Below are 18511 nucleotides of genomic sequence, written 5' to 3'. Positions count from 1 at the left end.
AGATATAGGAAGATATGGTGTGAGTGCCAGAGCATATGTATACTTTATAATACGTGCAGCAACACAAATAGGATACACATGACTTGAATCTAGATGATTGCTAAACAAAGCTGAAAATAGGACTGGTTCCTTACATGTATTACCCTGGAAAACAATACTTTATTAATATTTGTTTAAAATCCGCTGTATCCGTTCTCCCGTAATACAATAATAAATCAACCTTATGTTTACAACATGTCCAACAAATATGATGCAAATTGTATATTTATACTGCGAAAACTTTAAAAGTGCATACAATTACATTTGCAATTTTCTTATAGCTTATATTATATAATATTACTCTCATCACACACGTTGCATGCATAATGTGCATGTGTCACGTCAGCTACCTTTATTTCAAAGATTGCTGATGTCTTGCTGTTATTTTAAATTCGACGTTAATAAGATTATAAAAGTAGAATTACACTTCGAAATTTATTTTAATGTTAGATACGTTCAAAAATCACGTACTCACTAAATAAAAATGAAACACTAGTTTATCAAGCACTGTTATCTGAAGCCTTCTGAACTGAACATTCATTTTAAAAGAGAAAACATATTGTTTGAGGGTTCAAAATACTATTTGCTTTGAGGGAAAAAAAACTTTAAAAAAAAACTACTATTTTGTTGTCTAAGTGTGCTGTATTCTGACGAACAAAGTATGGAAGGGGGAGCTTGAAAAACCAAAGGCAGGAATTTTTTTTTTTTCGTTGAACGAACCAGGCGATTTAGTGCTAAAGTATAAATATTTACGGAAAAATATACAAATGCCGTTTCGAGTTGGTTCACAGACAATGACTGATATGTTCAATTAAAAACAATCTCATCCTCTTTCCACCGAATGTGACATACTCAATAATACCGTGTTTGTGCTAACACAACGGGTACCACACGTGGAGCAGATTCAGTCTACAGTCTTCAGAAACACCTAAGATTACCATAAGTATTTTTTATTGGATTAGTGTTGCTCAGTCTTTAGTTTTTCATGTAATGTTTTGTGTACTATAATAATTGTTTGCCCTGTCGGCGTAAACTGACATGCCATTGTTTGTTTTTTTTTAGACTTAAATATCCCTTGGTATCTTTAGACTCTCTTAGATAAGAAACCACAAAAGTTATGTTGCAGGATTAATCATATTGAATTAGCACTGAACGTTACTTCTCAAATGGGAAGATATTGAGTCATTCTAAATGAGCATCAAAATCATGATGAAATGACATGTCACAAAATTGGTTCAAAGTTTTTATAAAATGTTATAACCATTGAGATATACCGTAATATAAAACAGTTAACTTGTACACATTATGAATTGAAAAAATAAGGAGGACACCCTGTATTTCCGAAACTCAACAAATCTTTATTTGACTGGTTGTGTTTATTTACACCAGTATTGCGCACTGGTATCCTTATAATTCATGGTAATTTTAAGACGAATTCTTTATACATGGTATATGGTTATCTTTCACCATATGTATTACATATCAACTTAAACATGCGTCCAAATGACCCTAAATGCCTGTATGTTTTTTTTTTTGTTTTTTTTTGTTTTTTTTTTATATCTGGCGGATTTGACAGCATATAAATACAAAAAAAAAGTTACAAAGCGATCCGATGAAGTGCTGCACTTTTTATATATATGTCAAATGATGAAGATTACGTCATCATAGTATTCACGTACTGAACTTTCATTGAACCAATAAAAATGATTTCTTAAATGTTAAAATAACATATTTTATTTTCGCCTTACTGAATATTTATAATTATTTGCACAAAAACGAGAACATGAATTTGATAATAACCTAAACTAATACGTTCTATAAATTAAAACGTAAGTTACAAGGTATTTTTTGGAAATTACGCATCAAACTTGTTTGATCAAACATGTGTCCCAAAACAATGACGATCCGGTGTAAATGATAAAAGAAACAAATCGCCATATAAATGTAGCCACAGAAGTTATAAGTAGTTTACTCTTCGGAGACATTATTGTTTTAATAGGGAAAACCTGAAAGAAAATACATCCCTATTGAATATTGGTAGTGAATTTGTTTCAAAATTGAATCTAAAGTTTAATGCTGAGAAATCGAAAGTTCCAAATGTAGGGAAAAGACTTAACGCAAATGACAACTGGTTCCAGTAATTGTTTTAATTTATTGATGAAATAAATTAACCAAGACTTTGAGTAAGAAGAAATAACTTTAAGATACCTTTTCCCAAATGATTGACTTGCTTTTTGGTACCCTTTCGATTTTTTTTATTAATAACACTAAGACGATGTAACCTTAAACTTTTTTGTCTAATTCGTATATGCGTTTTCCATTGCTTTTATGACATAAAGCCGAACCAAATCTGTAAATTTCTTTTTGAGGTGAAATGGAGAGGATAGAAAAGGATATAAAAGTCAAATGTTTTTATGATTTTGAATGAAATATGAAACTAAGAGACTTATACTGTTTGTACTCTAACAGATCTTTGAATTTGTTAACACCCACGTCACCTTTAGAGCAGGTAGTTTTACAATGAATTTAAAGCACGACGACTTTGATTGCTGATAAATTGATTTTGATAAGTTAAAAATTGGTTTTCTCGAGCAATTGCAAGAGTCAACAACATAACTTTTTACTGTTATTCAGGTATCTAGTACAATGAAGGCCGCACTACTTAATGGACTATGTTTACTATAAATTATAAGAACAAATTACGAAGATTGATTGTATAATACAAGGTAAAGTCTGCACTAGTTCGTATCGACGAATACAATTTTGATTAAATTAGTTTTATTATCTTTCAAACATTACATGTGAACTTCTTATGATGATGTTGTGTAGTTTTCAGACCATGATTTTTAGGTTTATAATATTCAATTTCGTTCATTATGCTTTTGCAAAAGATGTAGAACAAGAAATAGATGAAATCCGTACTATACTTCGATCTATTCAGGAGGAAAACTTGTCTCTCAAAAACGAAAACAGATTACTTAGACAAGACATTCAGGAACTATATGGACTGATCACGATTAGACCGACCAACAGAAAACCGTACAAATTACATGACGGAGAACATATTCAATCAAACAAAACAGTTAAAGACAGCAGGGTCGAAAATAACCTGGATATGGGCAATGGGCAAATGACAAATGTGGAACCTATGTTGCCAGCAAGTCATACAAGTAAGTATATCATATTTGGCATCTTTTGTTTCCTTATTTATTATTATATAACCCCAGTTCGTTATTCGGCAGTGAGACAAGCCACTTATTATTTTTTTTATATATAGAAGTATTTTCCTTTACAATTCCTTGGTAGACCCCATTGCAGGTATGATAGGGCTATACTTAGTTCTGGCATGATTGATGAAAAACGTAGTGTAATTTTCATGAGCAACACGCTGGGCGTTAAAAATGGTGCAGGATATGCTTTCACTCTCAAACCATCTGATATCAACTAGCAGTTGTTGGTGAAATTTGTGTTGCTGAATCTTAAAAATCATCAAGTACTGATTACAGTCGTTTGTCTTTATATTTGGTGGTTTTCCGTTTGTATTCATTTATTTCTGCGATTATAGTATTGGCTCTTCTCGACTTCAAAAAGGAGTATTCAACTGTACTGTAATGCACACGTTTCTTTTTATCAAATAAAGTTTATATACTATTTACTGATATATTATTGAAAAAATCAACTATTAATATGTACTCTGGAACTATGTCTTGACAGCCGTTCAACAAATAAGACTTAATAAAAAGCATTATTTTCTTTGCATATTTTGCAGTTTTAGTATGTAACCCGGATTGTTTTTTTCTCTACCTATACGGGTTTGTTTCAATCATTTGGTGTTCGCCGTTCGTATACTTTTCAAAGTATCGAAAAATAAACACTCGGCATGACTGCAGCATAAAACAAAACAGTAAAAAAAAATTCTAACGCAGATTTTTGTTTTTGTTTTGCATCTGTTTTGTCGTAATATTTTATGTGTTATTATTATCTTCACTCATGTATCTTTACAGTTGTAGTACAGACTCATCTCTGTCTAAGCATAAAAGGAATTTTGTACAGCTATAATAAAAGAATTACTTGCATATGAGACAGATACCGGTTCTTTCGATTTATATTTTTATATCTTAATGTTCTTTCGAAAAGCCCTTAAAATTAAACTAGCTCTTTTTTTTGCAGATGAGAGTTTTCTACGTTCAATGCCTGCTAGTGAACCTCAAGTGGTAGCTTTCTATGCGTATATGTCATCAAATACCCCAGCCCCAAGCGTTCATTACCAACTGGTTTTTGACATTGCTAAAACTAATATTGGAGGTGGCTACAATCATTACACGGGAACATTCAATGCTCCGATTCAAGGTGTGTATGTCTTTGCATGGACGATATATACAGCAAGTCGAGGACAGACATGGTTAGACGTCTTGGTTAGCAATGATGTATATAGCAGCACACTAGGCGAAACGGATGATGTTTTAGACTACGACTCAGACTCTGGAACTATAGTCGTATCATTAAACCAAGGTGATAGTGTGTACATTCGTTCGTCGCATCAGGCCACCGCCTCAATTATAAGCAACAATGCTTATCGTGCTAAAACGTCATTTGCAGGATGGAAATTAAATTAAAAAGCTACAAATACATCCGTTTCTCTTTTTTATCTAACAATTATTTGATTAAACTGATTCTTATCTTAGTATTTTTAAAGAGTCAAGGGGTTTCTTTATTTCCTCCTCCTATATACTACACTTAGGATTTACCTATGCATATTGGTGGCATTTTAGGGACTTTAAAATAACGACTGTTTTCGAAACACATATGTACATTCTGTAGCGAACACGAACAGTCGAAGTACAACTTTATTCGGAGTTCATCTAGACAGTAATAAGCTAGTATAATGAAATAACCATTTATATATTAATTGAGACTGGCTGCATGTGCTGGATATCCCATTGAATGAGAAACGCGTATGTTAAGTTTAGCACGTATCAACTACCTTCTCCAAAACTGTAAATAAAAATGGCAAAGTCCATTACCTATTTGAGTTATATCTGACACCATTCGAATATAAGTCAAGGAATTATGCTGTGTCAAACATACCAAACATCTCCGTCTTGCATATTCTAGTAGGATGTACATGGATTTGTTATACACTTCTCATAAATATTAAGGAAATGACTTTGGTAAAATATAATAATTGAGACCAATCTTTAAAAAAAAAGAAAATCAAAGAACGAAAACGATTTCTTTGACCTAAAACATTAAAAGAAACTTTATAAATTTATTGAAAATAGTATAGCTCATTAATTCTGCATTATTCACAAAAGAAACAAAAAAAACGAAAAAGGACACAAATTAAAAAGCTACCGGGAGTTTAAAGCTTAATTGCAGCTAATAAATATACTATGTATTCTTAGATTTAGGTCCCCTTGATTGGATCTAGTGAGAAAATAGAATAAGCTGTCTCGAGAATAGCATAGCCGAGTACAATGGCAACATATTGGTATCGGCAACTTGCATGTCCTTGTGCGTTTTTGACACTCTCTCTCGACGATATTCTTAAACATATTTAGTCATGAACAGTACTCGTCTGTTTAATATCTTAAAATACATGAGATATTCACATAGACTGTTGGCGGAGAACGAAACTTTGTTAACAATAGGACGAATTCAATTTCCTTTTTATTTTTTTTTAGATGTTTTTCTGTTACATTTTCAATTAAAAGTTAATAAGACAAAACATTATCATTTAAACTTGATAAACTTGTTAATATCAATAACTTGCTCTTGAATGTAAGATATATTCAGTTTAATGATGCAGTAGTTCAGTTCAAATATATAACATCACATCAAAATTGAAAATCAAGAGTTACCCCTCTTATTATGACAATAAAATGCTCGTCGGCTAATAAATGGAAACCTTTTACTAGTACCTTTTATAAGTGTTTTAATTTTTGATCAATTATATTGTTAAATTAAATCTCTATATAAAATTTTGTTCATCTTCGCAAATAAAAAGTTTTTCTTCCTTCGACATTAAAAAGTTTTGTTTCCTTCGATATTGAAAAGCGTGTATTCCATGTACTTTTTGTAGCGTATATTAAAAGAGCCTTGTACAATCAATTTTTATATTTATAATCTAATAATGTAGTTGGGAAAGTCGTCTAACACATAGTTTATCCAAAATATCTGCATGTTTAGAACCCTTAAATTGCTTTTTAAAGGTTCTGTAGGAAGCCTATTGCAAGACAAAATTTATGTACCTATCCAATATACCTGTATTGTCCAGTGTTGGTCCGCTGTAATGAAATATTCGTGTTTCACAGATCTACATAGCCAAGGGTTTGTATTTAGCTCGATTATGACACCGAGTGCGACTCACCACGGGAATTTTACATATCATAAGCAACACGACAGATTTTTTTTATGACAAAAAAAATGCCTTTTATATCCAGATACCCGATATTACCTCTAGATTAGTTAAAGAGAGTCTCGTATTGCTTTTTTTATTTTACAGTTTTGTATTTTCAATGAATATATGTTCTGCTTTCTTATTTACCAATTTCGGTTTCGATCCTATCAGTAACAGTTGTGTCTATCCTATGTGCTGGCAAACCATGCTTTTGCTTTGTGCTGGTAAACGTTCATTTTTTATACGATCGCACACATTTTTGCGGTTGTATATTGGTATCACGTCGTCGTCAGCGTCGTCCGAGGACGGATGGTTTCCGGATAACAACTTTAGTATAAGTAAATAGAAATCAATAAAATTTTAAGACAATGTTTATAAACCACAAAAAGGTAGTTTGTGATTTTTTTAGGGGTTATGGTCCCTAAGGTTTATGAATTAGGGGACAAATGGGGCCCAAAACAACCATTTATCTGGTGTCAGGACAACAAGTTGTGTATAAGTATTTCAATTGTTCTGAAATTGTACCACAATGTTCAATACCATAAGTAGAAGGTTTGGATATATTTTAAGGGTTACAGGGCAAATAGTCTAGGAAGAAAGGAGCCAAAAAACAAGCATTTTTGTAGTTTAAAGACAATACATTGGAGTTATCTTTCTTTGTCCAGAATGGTTGTTAAATCACCTAAAACCAATGCTTTGTTAAATTTTCTTTGAAAATTGGAGTGATCTTTTTTTGTCCAGAATAATAGTTAAAATCAACTTAAATCAATGCTATATACAATATACAATGCAATATTCACTTTTACTACCAACTGATAGATTAAAGCATTTTTTACCATTCAGTAATTACAAGCACTTTGATTACCAGTCTAGGGTTATGCCCCTTTACAAGTGGAAAATTGAAGAATATTTTCGTTTCTGTTCTATTAACTTTAGTTTGTCTCAACTTAATTTAATGAAATGTGTATATAAGGCTTATTATCTCAAACTCAGTTTAAATTCAATTTTTGGCAGCTTCATTTTTATTGTTCTTAACTTGTGTCCCTTTATAACGTTATAATTATTATAAGTTATATGCTAGCGGGAACATAATCTGTGCCCCTTTGGACACATTCCCCATTATTGTTTTTAGAAGTTACTATTAATTAATATTAACAATAATTTTAACCACGACTGTATGAAATTAAATATTTTAATACTTTATGATGTATTTAAATGAGTAGTTGGTGTTGCAAACTCCATTGGACATTTTAATTGAGTTCATTTTAGGAATAAGGGAATGTGGAAGGGGAAAAAATGGAAGGGGCATCAATTTTCATCATTTCAGATTTTAGAAATTAAAAAGAAAATTTCTTCAATTTGTTTTTTTTTTAGAGAATTAATATTCAACAGCATAGTGAATTACTCAAAAGCAAAAACAAAATCAAGTTCACTAGACCACATATCTGTGTCAGAAACCTATGCTGTGTCAACTATTTAATCACAATCCAAATTCAGAGCTGTATCCAGCTTGAATGTTGTGTCCGTGTAACTATGCAATATTGGCTTTGCTTTTTGTTGAATACGGTGAGCTATAGTTGTTAATTTCTGTGTCCTGTGATCTCGTGTGCACAGTTTTCTCATTGCAATCATAACACATCTTCTTTCTTATATTTACATTTTAAAACATTGTCATTCGTTCAAGTATTAAGGAAAGGGAATTAACAATCCTTTCATTTCTAAATTTGGTAATTTATTAGGGTTAGGAAAAAGATATTTACAAAACAGTCATTGTTGAATACCTTATCATCTAAAATGGTTCATGGAATATAGTTCTCTAACGAATGAGTGTGTCACACGTGGAGAAGGAAGTGTAGATATTTCGGGGTATGTTGGTTCACTGCATGCTATTGATGGAATATTCCATGTATACTTGGCTTAATATTTATGTTGAGAACTTTTATATTTTGCAATAGTTTCATTTGTTTTCTTCAACTTATGGTTTTGATGTTCACTTGGTAATTTCCTCTCTTTTTAATAGCTGTATGGTTGATAAGAAACCGAAACGATTACAAGCACAAAGCATAAACATTGTTTACCAACACACTGGATAGACACAACTGTTGCCGATAGCATGAAAACCGACATTTTGATAGAAATGCTGATTCGTTAATAAACTACATCTACTGAAATCTTTTCTTTCTCTATATTCGGTAACAAGGAATTACTATATGCATTGATCTTAATTATTTTCTTGTTATTAATTTTGACCTCGGTCTTATAATCTACTCCTTCAAGTCACTCTCCTCCCTTAAGTGTATAAAATCATAACTACCAAGTTATTTGTGTCATCTATAATTCACGCAGTTTATCTTTGACATATTTCAAAGATTTTTTTCTTCTCCCGGTGTATTTGTCATGTGGAAATTTCATGTCCGGGGGTATTTTATAGCAAATATCATTGCAGATGAAAAATACCATGTCTATAAAAATAGACGTCCGAAGACTTCTTGACTTTTCATTGAGATGGATAAAACAGTCGGTGTCATTCAATAATAAATTATATCATGCTTACAAGGACTATTTGCTAAAAATATTGGTTTCGAGGTAAACAAATTTTCCTCACTTAACGGCTCGAGGAATTTGTTTACCTGTCAACCAGTATTTTAACTGATAATGGTAAATCGATGGGGATCTGCCTGAGTATGGGTAAGGGATTTCATATGTCGACTGAGAGAAAAGTCTTGCTTGCATTCTTAGCATAATGCCTCCAATGGATCTTCAACGCAGCTTGAAAATCTCGCACCCGATGTTTCAGCCGCCTTCTTAACAAGTTCATGTTCTATTTTAGTGAAAACGGACGTCACCAGAAACTTAAATACTTAAAAAAAAATCAATATTACAAGTGTTGCATTTATTGTGTTATAACAACCACTGCAACAGTTTTTTCATCCTTAGAATTTCAACTAATAAGCTTGAGAAAACATTTGTAGGTATTTGAAAGTGTGTATATGCATTATTTTGAACTAAGTTTTATTCCTCGTTCGAAATTTCAATTGGCAGGAAAGATATATGAACTTAATGTGCATTTAATTGCAACAGTTTTTAAACTGGCTATCCCAATATCTTCCGTTGCGGAGTTTGAGAGTAGTAGAACAGGTTTTCCTGTTTTCGCATTTTGATATCCATCCGGTTATTATCCTTCCCGTAGTAAGGTAACGATGAACCCAAGTACAATCCCGTGAGGCATTCTGAAAAAAGTATGATATTGAAAGTGATTTCGAATGATTATGATTTGTAGATTAAGATTTACATTACACTGTCAGTTGTTTGATCTTAGTTTCAGCATGAAAAATACCCCTTTTTCACAAGGAACAATTGACAATCGGCCCTTACATTTATAATTTCAAATGCACAATGAAATTGATCAAGAATCGCGTGACAATTTTATCAATACAGATATTTGATATTCTCTAACATATTTATTAACTTTTTAGATTTGTTGACGATTTATATTTTGGCATACGTGTCTATCATTTAAAACCATATTCTGACTTGTAGGTTTGTTATATCTCTATGTCGTCGTTTGGTTGTACCAACATCTTTTGTTTACTTATTGTACTTACAGAGCCATTCCAAGCTTCTGATGTTTGCGTTGCATATCCCATCTGGATATAATAAAAGACAGGATTTCTTCCATTGCATGTCTGATGTATGATTTCTAACCTTGAAACACGAGGAGCTGGTCCTCCTTCAGTTGCATGCCATAAAGACATCGAAAGAATAAGAATTGCTACTAACTCCTACAAAAAAATATTGACCAATATCAGATGCAGTGTGAATCGTGCAATATTAACAAAAGGTATATTTTAATGAACTAATATATATATATATATATACAACTCGTCTAAACATCAACCCAACAATGTTAGATCTGTAAATTTGCTTTAGCAAATTTTTGGTTCTTCCCTCTCCGGGATTCGAACCCATGCTACTGTGATATCGTGACACCAAATGCCGTCCCGCTAGACCACACGACCACCTGGGCTCTCCAAAAAAGAGCTTTCGCTGGCCATGTGTTACCTTTCCACGTCAGTTTTAATCTAGCGGCGTACTACAGTACATGATATATAAGGCATGAAGATGTTATTGTTACAAATCAGCTAAATTATCTACATGTATAGTAAAGGATCCTACAAACTAATGTTAGATACAGTCACAGAAAATAATTATATTCATAAGTACGTCTGAGTCAGTGACAACTCTACAACAGATGTATCCATCGGATCGCCATCAATGATGGTGATTCATTGCTGTGTACATAATGTATATACAACTCGTATAAACATCAACCTAACAATGTTAGATCTGTAAATTTGCTTTCGCAAATTTTTGGTTGTTCCCTCGCCGGGATTCGAACCCATGCTACTGTGATATCGTGACACCAAATCGCCTGCACTGCAGCCGTCCCGCTAGACCACACGACCACCTGGGCTCTCAATATATATATTTGACATCGTGCTATTTTTGAAGAAGGATATCTGTTACTAGTATCCGAAATATCTAATATTTGTTTATTTTATAGTTATTTTATGGTGATGTTGTACCCTTTTTGACATGTTATTTATTATATTGAGTAGTGTACAGAATCATATTACATGATCCATCGCCCTGTAAGATTAATCGTTGACTATCTATTCAGTCATCAATTTTACTTCTATTTAACTAAAACACCTATTTGTTTTAATTTTTGAAAAAAATGTTTATGTACAATAAACGGCAAAAAATTGTTTTATACAGATCATTAATCAATATGTTAAACTTTTGTGTAGCTCAAGCTACAAAGATATTTTTTGTCATGCATCCGATTTCACCTTGATAGATGCACACGCCCGATGAAGCTAATTTGTTTAGCGAAATATTGCGTGAATAATATATAAAATATAACACCTAATTTTATAACACTCATTAGTGTGTTAAAGTTACATTCTTAGACACTTATATAATTCAATTTAGTAACTGCATCAGTTTATTTACAAACTGATCCACACCTATATAAATTGAATGTTGATTGTTGCTATTTTTAGACACTATATATGTGGCACAACATCCTGTCCACAAGTTAACAATTTTTTTTTTCTGTGACGTATTAAATTTATATTAACATCTTGTGATCAATTTTATTTGGCAATCGTCAATGGCAGTCAGCAGGGTTAAAGAACATCAGTTGTTCGACCTGTTTGTCAAATGCGTTTTGTTTAAATATACTTTTTCACGCTTTTGGTCTTTTGGAAAATGTTGTTTGTGCTGTTTTTAGACCCTTCTACAACGAAATTTGTTTGACATGCACACGTATAAAAATTGCGGTTTTTATCCAACGCAGTCATAGGTTTGAACGTAGTTTTCAATTTAGACTCGTTTATATTTTTTGTTTGGGCATGTATCATATTTTCCCTCCGGTTTATATGATCCGTTCATCCTATATATTGACTCTTAAAATTCAAGAGTTAATCTAAAAATGAGGGTACTTTCTCTAAAAAATGAGGGTACTTTTTATGTGGCCTTCCAAATACCGTTTCGATCCCTAACATCACTGAAGAGACATTTATTGTCGAAATCCGGATATGGTGTACTAAAGAAATATTGACACCGAATGTTTGTGGCACAACATCCTGTCCACAAGTTAACAATTTTTTTTTTCTGTGACGTATTAAATTTATATTAACATCTTGTGATCAATTTTATTTGGCAATCGTCAATGGCAGTCAGCAGGGTTAAAGAACATCAGTTGTTCGACCTGTTTGTCAAATGCGTTTTGTTTAAATATACTTTTTCACGCTTTTGGTCTTTTGGAAAATGTTGTTTGTGCTGTTTTTAGACCCTTCTACAACGAAATTTGTTTGACATGCACACGTATAAAAATTGCGGTTTTTATCCAACGCAGTCATAGGTTTGAACGTAGTTTTCAATTTAGACTCGTTTATATTTTTTGTTTGGGCATGTATCATATTTTCCCTCCGGTTTATATGATCCGTTCATCCTATATATTGACTCTTAAAATTCAAGAGTTAATCTAAAAATGAGGGTACTTTCTCTAAAAAATGAGGGTACTTTTTATGTGGCCTTCCAAATACCGTTTCGATCCCTAACATCACTGAAGAGACATTTATTGTCGAAATCCGGATATGGTGTACTAAAGAAATATTGACACCGAATGTTTGTGGCACAACATCCTGTCCACAAGTTAACAATTTTTTTTTTTTTTCTGTGACGTATTAAATTTATATTAACATCTTGTGATCAATTTTATTTGGCAATCGTCAATGGCAGTCAGCAGGGTTAAAGAACATCAGTTGTTCGACCTGTTTGTCAAATGCGTTTTGTTTAAATATACTTTTTCACGCTTTTGGTCTTTTGGAAAATGTTGTTTGTGCTGTTTTTAGACCCTTCTACAACGAAATTTGTTTGACATGCACACGTATAAAAATTGCGGTTTTTATCCAACGCAGTCATAGGTTTGAACGTAGTTTTCAATTTAGACTCGTATATATATATATATATATATATAAATACAGTTTCGATCCCTAACATCACTGAAGAGACATTTATTGTCGAAATCCGGATCTGGTGTACTAAAATATATTGACACCGTATGTTTGTGGCATAACATCGCTCCACAAGTTTAAAAAGTTTTTCTGTTTAGTATTAAATTTATTTTAAGATCCATTTTGTTACATCTTGTGATCAATTTTATTTGGCAATCGCCAATGGCAGTCAGCAGGATTCAAGAACATCAGTTATTCGACCTGTTAGTCAAATGTGTTTTGTTGAAATATACTTTTTCACTTTTTGGTCTTTTGGAAAATGTTGTTTGTGCTGTTTTTAGACCCTTCTACAACGAAATTTGTTTAACATGCACACGTATAAAAATTGCGGTTTTTATCCAACGCAATCATAGGTTTGAACGTAGTTTTCAATTTAGACTCGTTTATATTTTTTTGTTTGGGCTTTGTATCATATTTTCCCTCCGGTTTATATGATCCGTTCATCCTATGATGACTCTTAAATTCAAGAGTCAATCTTAAATTGAGAGTAAATTATATGGCCTTCCAAATACCGTTTCAATCTCTAACATCACTGAATAGACATATATTGTCGAAATCAAGATCTGGTGTACTAAAAAAATATTGACACCGAATGTTTGTGGGGCAACATCGTGGCCACAAGTTAACAATATTTTTTTCTGTGACGTATTAAATTTATATTAAGATCCAGTTTCTTACAACTTGTGATCAATTTTATTTGGCAGTCGCCAATGGCATTCAGTAGGGTAAACGAACATCAGTTGTTCGACCTGTTTGTCAAATGCGTTTTGTTTAAATAGACTTTTTCACTTTGTTGGTCTTATGGAAAATGTTGTTTGTGCTGTTTTTAGACCCTTCTACAACGAAATTTGTTTGACATGCACACGTATAAAAATTGCGGTTTTTATCCAACGCAATCATAGGTTTGAACGTAGTTTTCAATTTAGACTCGTTTATATATATATTTTGTTTGGGCATGTATCATATTTTACCTCCGGTTTATATGATCCGTTCATCCTATATTGACTCTTAAATTCAAGAGTCAATCTTAAATTGAGAGTAAATTATATGGCCTTCCAAATACCGTTTCGATCCCTAACATCACTGAAGAGACATATATTGTCGAAATCAAGATCTGGTGTACTAAAAAAATATTGACACCGAATGTTTGTGGCGCAACATCGTGGCCACAAGTTAACAATTTTTTTTTCTGTGACATATTAAATTTATATTAAGATCCAGTTTGTTACAACTTGTGATCAATTTTATTTGGCAGTCGTCAATGGCAGTCAGCAGGGTTAAAGAACACCAGTTGTTCGACCTGTTAGTCAAATGTGCTTTGTTTCAATATACTTTTTCACTTTGTTGGTCTTTTGAAAAATGTTGTTTGTGCTGTTTTTAGACCCTTCTACAACGAAATTTGTTTGACATGCACACGTATAAAAATTGCGGTTTTTATCCAACGCAATCATAGGTTTGAACGTAGTTTTCAACTTAGACTCGTTTATATATATATATATATATATATAGAGAGAGAGAGAACCCAGGTGGTCGTGTGGTCTAGCGGGACGGCTGCAGTGTAGGCGATTTGGTGTCACGATATCACAGTAGCATGGGTTCGAATCCCGGCGAGGGAACAACCAAAAATTTGCGAAAGCAAATTTACAGATCTAACATTGTTGGGTTGATGTTTAGACGAGTTGTATATACATTATGTACACAGCCATGTATCACCATCATTGATGGCGATCCGATGGATACATCTGTTGTAGAGTTGTCACTGACTCAGACGTACTTATGAATATAATTATTTTCTGTGACTGTATCTTACATTAATTTGTAGGAACCTTTACTATGGATAATTTAGCTGATCTGTAACAATAACAGCTTCATGCCTTATATAACATGTACTGTAGTACGCTGCTAGATTAAAACTGACGTGGAAAGGTAACACATGGCCAGCGAAGGCTCTTTTTTTGAGAGCCCAGGTGGTCGTGTGATCTAGCGGTACGGTTGCAGTGCAGGCGATTTGGTGTCACGATATTCAGTAGCATGGGTTCGAATACCGGCGAGTGAAGAACCAAAAATTTGCGAAAGCAAATTTACAGATCTAACATTGTTGGGTTGATGTTTAGACGAGTTGTATATTTATCAACTCGTCTAAACATCAACCCAACATTTGCCATTTCCATTCTAAATTTTAATATTGACAAAATGTATATGAATGTTTGAACTAGTTGAATTATCAATCTCTATTGGTTGTGACATGGTTTCTATTTCTTGCATGAAGAGACATCATTTTTCGAATCATAATGAATACACGATTTTTTTTACCAAAATTACGTTGAATTGGCTAATGCCCGAGTCACTCTGTCCCGATTTTTACGCCGATGGCAACACGATTATGGAAATTTTCAAAATCGGGACTGATCGTATCCAGATCGGGCTATTCTTAGTGTCATCTTTAACCATCGTAAAACCATCGGCCACTTTTTCTAGCCTTCGGGGACAACTTCGGGAAGGGTTCTTAATTTTTAAACATGTTAAAAAATCCCCGAAGGTGCATCCGATGTTGAGGGTTCAAATTGAGTTCGTATCAACATCCTCAACATTGTAATGTCACCGGGAATACATCTTTGAATATCGTATTGCATTCGTGTTTCTATCGTTTCCATCGGGCAGTTTTGACACTACGATGTCTACACGAATGAATCACGAAGCTACCCTATGGTCTTACGATTGCAACACGACTCCGTGAAGACCTCGTAATCCTGTCGTATTGTCATCGAATAAAAGTATGAAGGCGACAAGATGGAATCACGGCGGCGATAAATCCAGCTACTAGTAAATGTAAGTAAATTTGCGCGCTAAAATACATTTAAAGTTCAATGCGCGATATGCACTGGTCAGTTTAGTACGACAGTTGAGAAAGACGTTCACAAAATATGGGGCTCATATCATATGATTCTATGAGAACAAGAAAGGCGACAGCGTTGTTTCTATTAATTCAAATGGAACAAGAAGAGCAGCTATTACAGGCTCAGGATTTATTTTGACAAGTAAAATAATATTTTTGTCAATTTTTCATATTAAGTAACATAATGAAAATCTTAAACGCGCCTCTTACACCAACACTGCAAGTACACGTTTATAGGGAAACCAACTTTTTTCTTCATTATTCTGATTTTTTATGTATCGTCTGAATTGTTGTCACCCGAATGTTTACTCCATAACAATTTTGTTTTCTATATGTCATATTTTGCCGCATTTGTTGCTTTCCCCACATCCTTCCATTTGACTATATTATAATGATATTCTCATGGAAAGAGCTTTTTTGAATAAAAGGCATCAACGAACCCATTTCCTTACCTTTAAGATAGATCAGTAAACATGGGCATTATTATGGGTGGTTATTCAGACTAGTGCACACATTTAACAGTTCAAACAAGGCAATGCCGAGCGTGGCATCCCCTCGTATGTAACATATTGGGGACAAATATGTACACTATATGTGTACACGACACATGCAGAAAGTTGGTAATTGAATATGCATATTTGATACATAAACTATTTTTTTAGAAATCAACCAAAACATTCAGTAACTGGAAACACCTTTAATATTATCTTTAGAACCAGTAGGTAAACATACAAGCAAACATTTCGTGTATATTATGCTATTTCAAGGGGGAAAAAAGTCCATCTGCATGATCTTGACCTTTGGCCTTCAACGTAAAAAATGTCAGATCATTACAAGGAGGAACAATATACCAAATGTGGTTAAAATCGTTTGAAGCTAATTGGTTTTAGAGTGTCCACAAGGGTGATATTGCCTTGTTTAACAACTGCCACTGTGACCTTGACCTTTGAACTTTAAAGTCAATAGCGCTTAATATATTCTTAACGTGAAACACAATACCAAGTTTTAATCATTTTGGGTTCTGGAGTGTCCATAACAATTTTATTTACACGCAACTTACATGTAGTAGGTGAGGGGATAATAAACTGAGAATTATTTTAAGTCATCGTATGGCCATCGCGCCATCATCGTAATCCATCGTGTAGCCTTCGTAATCCATCGTGATCCATCGTGTAGATTTAGGATGAGCTATGAAGCGTAAAAACCCGTCTTTGGTTAACCTTCGTATGTCCATCTTTTGCAATCGTATATAATTTCGGCACCATCGTATAGACTTCGTTATTTATCGTACTTGCTTCGGTCACTTTTTGGTATTTTAACGAGATCGGGACCAACTTCGTACGAACTTTCAATTTTCGCATTCGGGTGTCCATCGTATATTAAAATCGGGACAGTGTGACACGGGCATTATCAAGCAGCATTGGGACGACAATGCAAGATTTCTATTGTCTCTTCGTTATGTCTTTGCTAAATTTCAAAGATAAGGATGATATGAGTTTCATACTGGTATGTTTAAAATATTAGATCAACGATTCGTAGTTTTTGTATATGCCTCGACGAGAAGGTTTACCATAGAAACAATGGGAAGAACAACTCGTAAAATTTGATGTCGCCCGGTTTTAGTTTGTAACCCGGATTTGTTTTCTCTCAATCGATTGATGATTTCCGAACCGCGGTATACTGCTGTTGCCTTTTTTCAACCATTAATAAATGTTTTTATTGTAATATTAATATCATATTGAGATAAAATAAACAGTCAGAGTTTTAAAAAAAGAAGCGATATCCAATTCTCACTCGTTATGAAAAGCATATCTCAGTTAGGAAATCGAATCTTTTCAAACAGGAATATAGTAAAACATTATAAAAATATATTATATATAATTTTCGATGGTTTTTTTTTGGAATAGAGAGGTAACGTTGGTAGGATTAGACAAATAACTTGAATTTACTGCATAAAGCATATCAACCGATCCTTTTAACAAAAATTACTGCAATCATCGTAAGTATTTATAGCGCGAACACTGCAATTTTTTAACGTCCAATTTTCGTAAGTCACTAAAGGGTAAAATGCGATAAAAATTCTTTATGAATTTTAATAACTTGGGTTAGTCCTTTAACATAACGTTAACGTTGCTGTTCTGACATGTTAATATTTTTCGTCCTCAATCATGTCATGATCTCTCACACATGTAAGAGTTTTTGATGCATCTGAAATATGCCAATTGTTCGATTATAACTCCAAGGATTTATATACCAAAATAATACTTGATTATTCAAATGACTTTCCTAACCAGGGAAAGTTTCATACAGTTACGGAAAACACGTACTGAAGTTTCCGGCGAGACAAGAGCCTTGAACTGTATAATAATAGCAACAGTTTAAAAATAACGTATTCAGAGGGCGTTGTATATATAGACCTTGGTAAGAACACCATTATTTAAACATTTTTTTCTATTATATATTACTGACATATATTGAAAACATGGATGCATTAAATCATGACCATATGATTGTAAATGTGAATATTATCACGTTCGTGAAAATAATAGGAATTACGTTACCAAGTTGAAAGCTTTCATCTTTTCAATTTCC

The 18511-nt window shown here is 33.1% G+C and overlaps 2 protein-coding genes across 2 annotated transcripts; one reads left to right on the top strand and one right to left on the bottom strand.

The window, feature by feature from the left end:
• The first annotated feature begins 2878 nt into the window (after positions 1–2878).
• Positions 2879–4655, top strand: LOC134684388 (caprin-2-like). Its single transcript, XM_063543672.1, has 2 exons — positions 2879–3209; positions 4210–4655. Exons 1-2 carry the CDS (start codon positions 2879–2881, stop codon positions 4653–4655), a joined length of 777 nt encoding a protein of 258 aa, XP_063399742.1.
• A 4836-nt stretch (positions 4656–9491) lies between these two features.
• Positions 9492–18505, bottom strand: LOC134683697 (uncharacterized). The gene is made up of 3 exons (XM_063543008.1): positions 18481–18505; positions 10045–10221; positions 9492–9669 (listed from the first exon to the last, which is right to left on the bottom strand). The coding sequence occupies exons 1-3, from the start codon at positions 18496–18498 to the stop codon at positions 9508–9510; spliced, it is 357 nt and encodes a 118-aa protein (XP_063399078.1). The 5' UTR covers positions 18499–18505; the 3' UTR covers positions 9492–9507.
• Between the last annotated feature and the right edge of the window lie 6 nt (positions 18506–18511).

The sequence above is a fragment of the Mytilus trossulus genome, chromosome 9 (assembly GCF_036588685.1).
Source record: "Mytilus trossulus isolate FHL-02 chromosome 9, PNRI_Mtr1.1.1.hap1, whole genome shotgun sequence".
In the NCBI taxonomy this organism is placed as follows: domain Eukaryota; kingdom Metazoa; phylum Mollusca; class Bivalvia; order Mytilida; family Mytilidae; genus Mytilus; species Mytilus trossulus.
Note: the sequence above shows the minus strand (reverse complement) of the source record. Positions and strands in the feature narration are given on the sequence as shown.

Coding starts and splice junctions, on each gene's coding strand:
- LOC134684388 (XM_063543672.1), top strand. CDS start 2,879: ATGATTTTTAGGTTTATAATATTCAATTTCGTTCATTATGCTTTTGCA. Junction 3,210..4,209: donor GTTGCCAGCAAGTCATACAA/GTAAGTATATCA, acceptor TTTTTTTTGCAG/ATGAGAGTTTTCTACGTTCA.
- LOC134683697 (XM_063543008.1), bottom strand. Junction 9,670..10,044: donor CAGAAGCTTGGAATGGCTCT/GTAAGTACAATA, acceptor TACTTTTTTCAG/AATGCCTCACGGGATTGTAC.